The sequence below is a fragment of the Penicillium manginii genome (assembly GCF_028828005.1).
Source record: "Penicillium manginii strain IBT 31320 chromosome Unknown utg000009l:1.0-3297300.0:1.0-3298630.0, whole genome shotgun sequence".
Classification (NCBI taxonomy): Eukaryota; Fungi; Ascomycota; class Eurotiomycetes; order Eurotiales; family Aspergillaceae; genus Penicillium; species Penicillium manginii.
Genome location: NW_026643110.1, coordinates 2,342,677 through 2,354,856, shown reverse-complemented (window position 1 = coordinate 2,354,856; position 12,180 = coordinate 2,342,677). Strand labels below are relative to the sequence as shown.

The window sequence follows — 12,180 nt, the reverse complement described above, 5'->3', positions numbered from 1 at the left end:
ACTATGGCATCGATGCTTCACTACCTCGGCTTCGGCAAGGACGCACCTCCTACTAAGGAGCCTGTTGACGAAACACCTATTCGAGCTCTGCCTGCGTCATGGTATACATCTCCGGAAATGTACGAGCTCGAACGCCGCGCCATATTCTCCCGGAGATGGATTTTCATCACACACAGCTCTCGACTGAAGAACACTGGCGATTGGCTCCGCTATGAGATGGCGGGTTACGACTTTATTCTTACTCGAGATCGTCAGGATAACATCAACGCCTTCCACAATGTCTGCAGACACCGGGCCTATCCCGTCATCGAAAAGGAGGGACAAGGCAATTCGAAAATTCTGTCCTGCCGATACCACGGCTGGTCCTATGGACTCAATGGCAAGCTCGCAAAGGCCACGGGCTTTAAGGAAGATCTGAAAAAGGAGGAAAACGGGCTTTTCAAGATCCATGTCAAAGTTGACGTGAACGGGTTTATCTGGATCAACATGGATGCGAAAGAGACACCGGAAGTTTCATGGGAAGAGCATTTTGCGAATGTCGACAAGCAAGAACGCTATAAAGCATACAACTTCGATAACTACGATCTTGATCACAGTTATCAATTGGACGGCGAGTTCAATTGGAAGATCCTTGCCGACAACTTCAACGAATGCTACCACTGCCCAACAACACATGCCGATATTCCAGACATTCTGAACCTCGAATCATTCGACAGTGATCTCAAAGATGGCCATATCCAGCACCACTGTGAATCCACACCGGAGCAGAAGGCTGCCGGTCTATACACTGCTAGTACATACTACTTCCCCGCTACAGCAATGGTTATCTCGTGAGTGCTCCAAACAAAACCATAGCACCAAAGCATTATTCTAACAACTTCAGACCACACTTTATCATGATCCAGAAGTTCATGCCCAAGGGCCCGAAAGCCTCGGCTATGGCATACGAAGTTTATCGAAACCGGCATTCCTCCGAGGCTGATTTCAAGAAGATCAGCGAACTATATGAGCGCGTGATGAGGGAAGATAAGGTACTCTGCCACAATGCGCAGAAGAACCTCGACCGTGGTGTCTTTGTCAACGGCCAGCTGCACCCTAAATACGAGAAAGCACCTATCTTCTTCCAAAGTACATGTCGGGATGTGGTATCAGAGCATTTTGAACGCGAGAAGGCCGAGGGACACGAAATTTGGCCGGCTAAACAAAAGGTCCCTGGCAATGCGCCAGTCAGCGAGAAAGACGAGATGATTTGCGCTGGACTGGCATGTGGACCCCAGCAGGAAGTTCTGGCCTGGTGAGGGTTATGGTGATATGAGGGCCAATATTTTGGCTTCAATGAATTGCTGTTGATTTAGCGATATGTCGTACATTATAGCTTTTTAGAATGAGATTGAATATATGCTGTGATTATCAGATACTAGCAGGTTCTGTCAACTTATTTAAGAGTACGCGCAATTGAGATATCGCAGAGTAGTATGTTTCTACTAATATTTTAGTTGGTGATCAAAGACTTGACAACTCCGGTGTGGCTTTTTGTTTCCGTGAGTCAACTCCGAGTGGCCTAGATACAGCTCAATATTCTTGCATTGGAATTCCATTTGCCTCCAAAAATTCTCGGTGCCGCTAAGTTCCATTTACAAGCTTTGAGAGAGCATCCTGGTCATCAACTTCTGCACCTGGTTACCATTTTGGGTATTCATGTAGCCATTTGGATATATCAAAAAAAAATAGTGCCGAAGGATCCTAGACAGTTTACTGATTTCTGCCTGTACATTTTAATTATGCTTCAGGAAGAATTAGGCGCTCACAGTTCTCGTTTAATATGAAAATCATTATCTCGGATTCTTGATCGTTGAGGGGTGGGCACCAGGTGAATCCAAGTCACTGTGCTGACTTTCCATCCCTTCACCCCCTCCGAGCATGCAACGGAGTGAAGCTGTTCATAATGTTGCTGTCCATAATTAGAGTTGTCTCCTACGCAGTGGAGCCTTTAGCGCTGATTGTATCAAAATAGGCTAATCTCATACATCAATGCTGCCGCTGTTGAGTGCCTAAACTACTGGTGAAGAAACACCGCAGAAGGCTACGACGAAAACAGGATTCGGAATAAATTATTGTGCCTAATTAAACTATGGAACTCATTGTGTTGAAACTACTGCAAGTCAAGGCATACACTAGGCACCAGGTCGTATGTGGCCTCCATAGCAGTAGCCAGTCCAATGAGCCCGACTATCCCATTAGCTTCCTGTACCTATAGGCTTCCAAGGGTTGCATATAATAGAAAACCATGCCCAAAAGTAGAGTGCGGTCAGCATCCCGAAAGGAAATTTCCAATAAATTGGAAAGATGGCCTAACAATACCCAAGGTAGTATGGCAAAGCGAACCTGGCATTGGTAGCCTCAGAAGCTACCAATAAGTTCTCCGCTAGGTACCTGGCCAGGTAAACGAGAAGATTTGACAACTCAGTGAATATCTCAATAAGATGTGTATTGAGATAGTAACTATCCTAGGCCACCAAGGCTGTGCGTCAAATCAGTAACTAGTACACTGAGTGCGCCGTAGGTCATTCCATGCCCACCTTCCACAGAGCTTTTGGGAATTTCATCTCGTCACCATCCATCCATCCATCTCTCTGTGATTCGTTCGTCAAAATTCTTTCCATATCGAAATAACCATCCAGTCTCGAACAACATGGCTTCCCAGAAGAAGGCGACCCGTGACTACTACGAGACACCTAACCCAGATGTCCCGACTATCCCGGATAATGCAAACAAGAAAAAGTACTACAATCACCCCGAGCTAGTCTGGTACTGTCGTAAAGGCGGTAGGTCAAATCAATATCCTGGGTCTGAAATGAGGCCTTTACTGATCGATCTATCGCAGACACTGAATGGCGCGAAGGCAGTATTGATAATAGTACACAGAGTAAATTGTTGCAAAAGGTATCACCCTCTCTCCCCAGCAAAAGATACGCCATGCAGTGTCTCACTTTGAGAAGGTCAAAGACGGACAGACCGGTGATATCTACGACGTTCCAGTTGAACGTATTCGTGCTCGATGGGTCACGGCATGACCCCCTCTTTGCCTTCCCGTTCGCCTCCGCCTTTTGCTTTGCCTTCGATTATGATTTCCGATCCCACTGCGTCAAACATGTCGTCCCAGTCCTGCGCAAACGAGAGAATCCATTTCCACAACTGCGGCGAAGTGACAAACAAACTGTTTCGGAGACTCGGCGGTTTTTTTTCGGCGTATTGTCGGTTCCACTCGGAGACCAGCGTTAGTTTCCTGGCTATTGTTTTTCTGAAGATCTTGTTCCCGAGATAATCATTTTCCTTCTTTTCAACTTCCGAAATGGGACTATCCTCTTTTTGAAATTCCTTGTAAAGCTGAACGTAGTGAGGCAAACGACATTGCTGTTGGAAATATTGCCCCGCATCCTGATCAAAACCGTGCGCAAATTCCCAGACAGCGGCAAAGAGAGGGTAATCCCGAATTGAGTCCAGGGTGAGAAGCCGACTCAATTTCCAGGCAACTTGAACTTTGTCCGTCTCCCACAATTCGCGATATTTGCTGATTGTTCTCCGATCCATCGATTTAGGAATAACCTCATAAAAACCATCAATGAAGGGCATTTCGAACTCCGAGCTGAGTTCGTCGCGGTATTGCGGCAAGCCGGGCATAGTAAAAAGCATGAAATCGGGGACGGATGACGCAAACGCCCAGTCTATAAGACACGTAATATTGAAATCCTCATCGACGAATATGTTATCGGCGCTCAGATCGGGGTGACACAAGGGAAAGGTTCCGGGGTTGACAGCAGGGGGTTCGAGTTTCTGTAAGATGTCGCGGAGAGCGTCGGCTAGGACAACGTAATCCAGTCTGTTCTTCGACGAGTCGAACTTGTCTCCGACGCACACAAAATCATTCCACAATAGCGAGGCATTCTGGTATTGTATGTAGGATTGATACTCATCCCGGGTGGGAACAGGTGCCACGAAGCAGTGTGGTAACAACGGCATGGTCTCAGCGTGCTCCGAGAGCGCAGAAATGAGGTTATTGTAGAACTCTGTTTCAGAGCCGAAAGGTCCCCGTGGTATCTCCAACAAATATCGATCATCCAACATGTGACCACGCGAAAGACATTCCTTGGGTGCGAAAGATCCAGCCTCTTCGAACAGTGACCCGATTTTATCGAAGCGCAACTGCGAAAGTTTGAAGGTAATAGCACCCAGCTGGGAAAGTATCTTGTCCTTCTCGCCGGCCTCTAGGCCAGGTTGTGAATTACTGGCTGACTTCCAAACGTCTGACAATTGCTGCCCAGGTGCTTCACTCATAAGGATGAACGGAATCCCGATGTCGTTATCCGAAGAAACACTAATGTGCGTATGTTAGGATCAGAGAAGGGTGAGTCGGGATGGGATAGCCCTTACCAGTAGTCGTATACCTCTGGAACTGGAATGTCGCTATGAGCTTTGAGGTATCGTAGCGTGGCAGCTTCGCTTGCAAGTAGCTTTTCCTCCTGTTCCAATGGCAAGGTCGTTGAGGTTGGGGATCTGAATACCCATCTCACCCCGTCCTCAAATGAAATAAAGATGGCGAAGTTGAACGATCCCGAGGCAGGACGTTTTTCGGGATCGCAAGCACAAGGAACACCCTGTCGTAGTGCGCTCGCTCGACGGCAAAGGGCTTGAAGATCAAAATCGCGATAGGCGAATACAGTATCGTATTTCAAAACTGTAGACATTTCAAAGATTGGGTGGACTTGCAGAGTAATTCGTACTGGTCAAAGGGATGTCAATGTTAGTGTTAATCCGGCAAAAGCAGCAAGAGGTATTCGTCAAGTTGCATTCTACATTGCAGGAACGTAGAATCGGCCCAAGAATGACCAAAATATACTTGCCCAAAGAGATTGCACGGGTAGCTCGTGGCAGAAGGTCGAAATCATGAGAGTGGTGGATGTATGCGAATGAGTAGTGGTCGAGGAGTGAACAACAGAAACGGGAAGGCGATCGCGGATGCCTGAGGCTCCACATCACAACAAAAACCTGGGGAAGGAAAACGAACAGGAATCCCCCACAGGATTCTTTGGAGGGAAGTTTAAGGCTACTTGACTATTTGATGCAAAGATGGATATAGTTCTGAATCACGAAAATACATACCAGATGATATATGTCTCTAAAAATGAGAATTTTCGTCAAGCAAATCACGTATTAGGTCTTACCAGGGCCCTATCCACAGTTACTAGGCTGGCACAAAATAAAATGATGCTTATAACTATAGATGACTGCTAAGAAATAGTACTGAAAGCAAAATTAGTAGGCAAATAGAGAATTTTCTAACATTTTGCCCAGAATCTTACTGGAAAGGGCTAGGTTTGCCAAATCTAACTATGAAATTTCATGGGAGCTCATAGACCTGTCTTCCAAACATAATCAAAGAATGTTTCATCATAACTAATTACTTCTGCCATGGTAACAAAGGAACTCAATTTATTGGCCTTGCATAAACTCAATACCTGTATGCCGAACAACGACAATTCTTGACAAACAAATCCAGAACATCTTGAGCAAAAGCAGGATATGCCGATGTAATAGCTTCGTAGCTGGCCCGGGACTTCTCATCTTCTTGGAAATGACGGAGCCTGTTTCTCGCAAATCGGGTGGAAATTCCTCGGAGAAGCTCCATAGAGGGAGGAGTTAAACCATAGATTCGGGGATAGACTCCAGGAACCGAACGAAAGTGGCCGAATTCGAAGTAGAATCAAGACATGCTTGATATTTCTGAGCAGATAGCTCTGCTAGTCCTTGGACGGCATATTTTTTGGCGAGAGCAAACATCTGGGCATGAAGCTTGAAACATGAAATTGAGTTTGCTGTATGCGTCTTATCACCTTTTTTCTTCGTATCGTAGTCCGTAGTATAGAGGAACAAAACGAAATTCTCTATCACGATTTCAGATTCGTCAACAAACTTGTAGCAACCTGAAGATGCCTCCTTGATGTTAATTAGCTTAGAAATACCCTTGATCGCATTCGCGATTTCTTCTTCATCACTTACCTTGAATTTGCTACTACAAGCAGTATTGAAAACTGGAGACTGGGCACAAAGTAACGCTTTGTGTATTTTGAATTTTCTATTTTCGCAGACTAGCTCGAAGTCTGTATATGCTCCCTCGATTTGTAGTCTTCTGCAACGTTAAAACAAAAGCCTATATAAGGAGGATGAGGTGAAAATACTTAAGAAGTCCTTGTAGAACTTCCATGGCCTCAGTTTTCTTCCGGCGGCAGGTAAAAAGGCTTGATCTAGGTAGTAGAAGGTCCCGGTGGGGTTGAAGGAGACTCGGATGAAGATGGTGTCGAATTGATGGAAGAAAGAAAAGTGAGAACTACTAGGAAAGTTGTCATTATATAGAAAGTCTAATCATGTGACTGTGCCTCTGGGAAATAGCAAACATAATATGCGATTGAATGAAATTTTTCTCTTAGAATACAATGGAAACCAAAAGGCTTACTTTTGAGTGCTTGAAAAGAATCACTAAAGCCATACTGCTAGTATACAATCATGATCCCTGCAAATGTTACATTTCATAAATATTTCTGGCATTTTCTTTCTGTTTAAAACTATTTAGTGGAAAATATGAATATGAAGAAGATTCCCGAAACATTTCGCATACTAGGCTCATTGAACCGTTCGTCCTAAACATCTTGCCTGGGTCTTGTTTACTATAAATTGAACTGTATAACCATATCACGTGATAATAACAGCCCTTCGAGCAGCCACTCAAACATGACCATTTAGCGCCGAGGAGGTGTGCGGGGTTTTCAGCTAAATGGAGGTGAAGGGCGTCTTTTATTTCGCTCGAATCTGAATGAATTCAATTTACCACATCCAAGTCGCGAATTTTTGCGTGACGGTTGACCCAAAATGGCACACGGCGGCAGCCGCGATGAATACACTGTCGGATGGATATGCACCACGGCAGACAACCTCACTGCGGCACAAATGTTGCTTGACAAAAAGCACCCAAATCCAACTTCGAAAGATGAAGAGAACAACGTATATACACTTGGTAGCATCGGTTGCCACAACATTGTCCTCGCATCTCTACCAGCAGGTCAGGTGGGAGCTCATTCCGCCGGCGGAGTGACTATGGAGATAAAACACACATTTCCAGCTATTCGATTCTGGCTGATTATGGGACCCGGAGGTGGAGTGCCAGGAGGAAATGCAGACATCCGGCTTGGTGACGTTGTTGTTAGCCACCCAGTGAATGACCATGGCGGGGTGGTGCAATATGACTTCGGGAAATCGACCCCAAGTGGATTCAAGAGAACAGGCTTCCTCAATGCCCCTCCCGCGATCCTTCTCAACTCAATTGTGAAACTGAAGTCAAGCCAAGATCAAGGGGGAAGTAGCATGACACCAAGCTTGTTGAGACTCAGCAAGGAGCCTAGGTTTAGACGCGACCAAGCAGGCAAAGATGTTCTATTCGAAGCAACATACAGCCATATCGGAAATGAAGGCTGTTCATCATGTGATTCCTCGAAGGAGATAGAAAGGCCTCGACGAGAGACTAACACACCGGAGGTTCACTACGGTACAATTGCATCGGGAAATCAAATCATAAGAGACGGTGTGCTGCGGGACAAGGTCTGCTCAGATATCGAAGAAGTTCTCTGCTTTGAAATGGAAGCAGCCGGCGTGATGAATAATCTGTCGTGCTTGGTGATTCGGGGGATCGATAACTATTCTGACACCCATAAAAACAACAGGTGGCAGGCATATGCTGCAGCGACAGCAGCGGCGTACGCGAAGGACCTACTGCTCATTGTACCGGCGGCGGAGGTGGTGACAGTGCAGAAAGTGAATCTACCGAATACCGGTAAGAGTGCCCATTAAATTTTCATTTTGACCAACCCAGCTCATACTGCATAGAAAGAATGCCGCATTTTTATCTTCCCTTTCTACGGAATCTGCAGTTCATTGGCAGGAGCTCAGAGCTTCGTATCCTCAAGCAGAAATTGCTTATAGACAAAGATTGCCGGAAGATGGCCATCAGCGGCCTTGGCGGAATTGGGAAGACACAGGTGGCATTGCAGTTCGTGCATTTTGTCAGGGAGAACTATCCAGAATTTTCCATCTTCTGGCTGCAGGCGATGGACATGGAGACCTTCAAGCAGGGCTACATGGGGATCGCAGAAGCCATGGGAATAAAATAAGGCCGACGAGCCCAGAAGATCTAGCAGTATTAGCACAGCAACATCTATGTGCAAAGAGTGCAGGGAAATGGCTTCTCATCGTTGACAACCTCGACGACGTGGACTTGCTTTATGGGCAAGATCAAATCAAAGGCCTACTGAACATGCTGCCGGAAAATGATGATGGTCTAACACTGTTCACGACGCGACACGGGGCTGTTGCCCAGCATGTGGCCGGCAGTGACGTGATTGAGTTGGGGGGGAATGACAGAAGGAGAGACGATTGAGTTGCTGGAGAGGTCATTGATTCGGAGGGACAACACCCACGGCAACAAGGACATGATGGATCTACTCACTGAATTGGAATACCTACCTTTGGCTGTCAAACAGGCGGCAGCGTATGTGAACACAAACAAAAGCTCTGTATCCGAGTACATAATCTTGCTCAAGAACACGACAGAAGACGCTTTCGCTATCATGAGCACGGATTTCGGTGACAAAACGCGATGCTCGAATTTGACAAACGCAATCGCGAAGACATGGACGATAACGTTCGACAAGATTCTCCACCTCGATCCGATAGCAGCAGACCTTCTCAAATTCATGTCCTGTATTGAATGGAGGGCAATTCCCTATTCAATCTTACCAGCAGCATGCTCCAAGGCGCGGCTAGCAAAGGCCATTGGCTTACTGTGCGCGTTCTCGCTTATAGAAAGAATCGATCATGGAACCAAATTCAACATGCATAGGCTAGTTCATTTGGCGACAAGAATTTGGGTTAGAAGGAAATGCGAAGAAGAGGAGACAATCAAGGCGGCTTTCAAACAACTCTCGGAGGTCTTTCCGTGTGATTATTACACCGATCATGAAACATGGCAGGAGTATATGCCACATGTGGATTGTATGGAGCGGTATAATCAGCAATATGACTCCTCTGAGAGGGCCGAGCTGTGTATGAGAGTGGGCAAGTTTATATTAGGTGATGAGCGGGTGGAAGAAGCCATTGTCTGGCTGCAGAAGTCCTGCGAATGGAGGGATAAGAATCTTCCCCCGCATAACACACAGAGACTTACTTCACAGCGTTATCTCGCCATGGCATATCGACAAAACGGACAACTCAAAGAGTCAATCGATGTACTTGACTGTGTTATCTCAATTCCATTGGGTGTACTAGCAGAGGCTGACCCTGATCGCCTATCGTCACAATACCAGCTTGCGATATCATATCAAGCAAGCGGGCAGACCGAAAAATCGATCAAGCTTCTCGAGGATATTGTTGGTATACAAGCCATCCTGGTACCGCCTAACGATGGTGAACGACTTGCGTCACAGTACATGCTCGCAATGGCATATCAGGCGAATGGACGAATCCACGAGTCAATTGAACTGCTCGAGCACATTATCGGAACTCAAGGAGAAAGCCTCGCAGAGGATGACCCCAAACGGCTAGCATCACAGCACAGACTTGCTATGGCATACTCGGACAGCGGTCAGGCTGGCGAGGCCATCAAACTTCTGAAGCAAGTCTGTGCCATCAAAGCAAAGTCGTTCGCAGAAGACCATCCTGATCGACTTGTGTCAGAGTACGCGCTTGCGATGGCCTGCAAGGACAACAGTCCGACTGAAGAGTTGATTAAACTGCCAACTCATACCAGTAAAATAGAAGCATATTTCCTCTTGCTATGGGTTCCCGCCGAAAAAGAGAATTTCCAGCAGATTAAGGGGACAGACTTGGCTGAAACTGAAGGCCGGAGGAATCAGAACTGATCTCTAATGATGGTAATACATCAACCATACCGTTGGATCAGATATCAGTACTGCTGTAACAAACAATAAAGTTCCAGGGCTGTCTAATAACCCGAGAATAATGATATGAGACGGGCAGGGCTAAAGTGCATTTTGAGGAAGCGAAAAAAGAGTAGTCTCAGCGCTGATTTCTTGCCACTGCCAAGGAGGTGACGACTATCAATGATAACTTGAACTTACATCATCGGACATACATCGAATCCATTTAAGAGCCTTGGTTTAGAATAGGTCAGAGGTGAATATATGGTTTACCACAGTTATTGTCCCGACTGCTTGCTAGGTGGTTCCTCCGGATCAATCCCAACCAAACAATTAACAGGCTCACCATCAGGACTGATATTAATCTGGTTCCCCTTCGGACCAAGCCAATTCCCAGAAAGTTTGACATAACTATCCAAAGCGTCAACCATAGCCCTACCCATCTCAATAGCATGGTCCGCACGAGTATGCGAATAATGCGTAATCAAGCTCCGCGTAGCATTCCTCTCCCCATTGGCGATCATCACCTTAGCGCTTTTCTCAACCCATTCGATATCTTTTCGAGACTGGTCTTCGAAACCGATGAATGCCCACTTCACAATAGGAAGGTATGTCCGCGGCGCCGAGCACATGTAGTAAAGTACGCGCTTGAATAATCGACCCGCGAATAGACTGGCCTCTTGCAGTTGGTAGTCCGGGTTCAGGAATGTGGATTCCGCATCTTTCGTGAGATAGCGATGTTCGCCGAGTTCTGCGGGGATGGACTCTGCACCGAGCCACCAGGGGATAAAGGGTGCTGCGACGGAACTTGTCGGTGCGATCCAGATGCGATACATGTCGGGGTCGGTGTCTGCGTGTAGACTGACGACCTGGCCATATCCGGCTTCGTCGTTGGAAATGCGTGGGTCGCGTACACGCTCGATTAGGTCTTTCTCAGTCACGGGGACCATTGCCTTGGTGAGTTTCTCCAGCCGATCTGGCGACATGTACTCAGCATCACCACCCGCGGGAGTCTTCTGTCCAGGCTGCAAGCCGTAAACTTTCTTGATGTTGAATGGTTTACCAGAATGATGACTCCACCAGCCTTGTTCAACCGCAAACGAGACAATATTGTCCGAAGCCATGTAGTCAGGATGATTCTTAAAGGCGATCGGGAAATCGTGAATGTATCCAGGGAAAGACACGCGAATATCATTTGGCCCAAGTCTCTCAGCAGCCCAGAGGCCCTTTCCACCAGCAAATTCCCAAACAATCCAACCCTCATCCTTATCAGCGATGAGATGGGTATTTCCACCATAGTCCGAATATCCATATTTCCCAATAAGGTCTCCAATGATCTCGACGCCCTCACGAGCAGAGCTCGCACGCTCCATCACCAGTCTTGCCAAGTCGGAATACGATGGTCCTTTCTGCGGTTTGGGAGTCATTTCTAGAAGCTCTGCACGACCGGGTGCCCACACATCGCGAACTGCGACACCTTTCTCGTTGACACCTCCGTTTGATATTGGCGGCGGGAATCCAAGGTAGTCGCTATAGTCCATACTGATGTATCTGAAAGTATGGGGAACTTGTGGAATGGTCGTCAGGTTCCCTGGAACGACCGCGGCAGATGTTACGCCAACAGTGACGGTTTCAGTGGTGTGGTCGGCGGCAGGGTAGATCTTTAGCCAGTGGCTTGAGACTTCTTCTCCAGTGCCGCCCACCAGGACGGCCCCGGAGGCTGTGAGGTTGGATCCCACATAGAAGGAATAGCTAGCTGTGGCGGGGACGATGCACAGGGCTATGATACCGTTCAACACGGCAATATGTCTTTTCATAACGAACAGATCTGCTTTTAAAGTTGTAAATTGCAGGATAACATGAGTAGGAAACGTCTACTTTTTATAATTGTTCAAAATAGGACAATTTTCAACCACCGTGACGGAATGATACAACTAGCACGCTTGTTCCTCCCAAAGCAAGTAGTATAGTCCGCCAGTCTATAATGTAGTAAACATTAACAGCTTGGAACAAATATCTTTCCTTCTGGGCTTGAATATCATTGCCTGCATGAGCAAGGGCTGCCGACTGAAACTAGTATCAACATACTTGGTCACTGTCCCGAGACCTTAATTGCGGGGTATCTTTTCCAAAAGTCCAAGATACCTTTTCGGGATATCCGGCAAAATGACCTTAATTTTCCCGGACGCTGTTGGCC

At 46.7% G+C, this 12,180-nt stretch overlaps 6 protein-coding genes across 6 annotated transcripts; 4 read left to right on the top strand and 2 right to left on the bottom strand.

The window, feature by feature from the left end:
• Positions 1-3: 3 nt before the first annotated feature.
• Positions 4-1,298, top strand: N7533_012598 (aromatic ring-hydroxylating oxygenase subunit alpha; the record flags this gene model as incomplete). Its single annotated transcript, XM_057109248.1, has 2 exons — positions 4-830; positions 884-1,298. 2 exons carry the CDS (start codon positions 4-6, stop codon positions 1,296-1,298), a joined length of 1,242 nt encoding a protein of 413 aa, XP_056954349.1.
• Positions 1,299-2,692: 1,394 nt separating this feature from the next.
• N7533_012597 (uncharacterized protein) lies at positions 2,693-3,074 on the top strand (the record flags this gene model as incomplete). Its single annotated transcript, XM_057109247.1, has 2 exons — positions 2,693-2,825; positions 2,944-3,074. 2 exons carry the CDS (start codon positions 2,693-2,695, stop codon positions 3,072-3,074), a joined length of 264 nt encoding a protein of 87 aa, XP_056954348.1.
• N7533_012596 (phosphotransferase family protein) lies at positions 3,064-4,745 on the bottom strand (the record flags this gene model as incomplete). The annotated part of the gene is made up of 2 exons (XM_057109246.1): positions 3,064-4,375; positions 4,432-4,745. 2 exons carry the CDS (start codon positions 4,743-4,745, stop codon positions 3,064-3,066), a joined length of 1,626 nt encoding a protein of 541 aa, XP_056954347.1.
• Positions 4,746-6,924: 2,179 nt separating this feature from the next.
• Positions 6,925-8,219, top strand: N7533_012595 (uncharacterized protein; the record flags this gene model as incomplete). The annotated part of the gene is made up of 2 exons (XM_057109245.1): positions 6,925-7,882; positions 7,936-8,219. The coding sequence occupies 2 exons, from the start codon at positions 6,925-6,927 to the stop codon at positions 8,217-8,219; spliced, it is 1,242 nt and encodes a 413-aa protein (XP_056954346.1).
• Positions 8,220-8,540: 321 nt separating this feature from the next.
• On the top strand, positions 8,541-9,965 carry N7533_012594 (kinesin light chain; the record flags this gene model as incomplete). The annotated part of the gene is made up of 1 exon (XM_057109244.1): positions 8,541-9,965. The coding sequence occupies one exon, from the start codon at positions 8,541-8,543 to the stop codon at positions 9,963-9,965; it is 1,425 nt and encodes a 474-aa protein (XP_056954345.1).
• A 296-nt stretch (positions 9,966-10,261) lies between these two features.
• Positions 10,262-11,800, bottom strand: N7533_012593 (peptidase family C69-domain-containing protein; the record flags this gene model as incomplete). The annotated part of the gene is made up of 1 exon (XM_057109243.1): positions 10,262-11,800. The coding sequence occupies one exon, from the start codon at positions 11,798-11,800 to the stop codon at positions 10,262-10,264; it is 1,539 nt and encodes a 512-aa protein (XP_056954344.1).
• Positions 11,801-12,180: the final 380 nt, after the last annotated feature.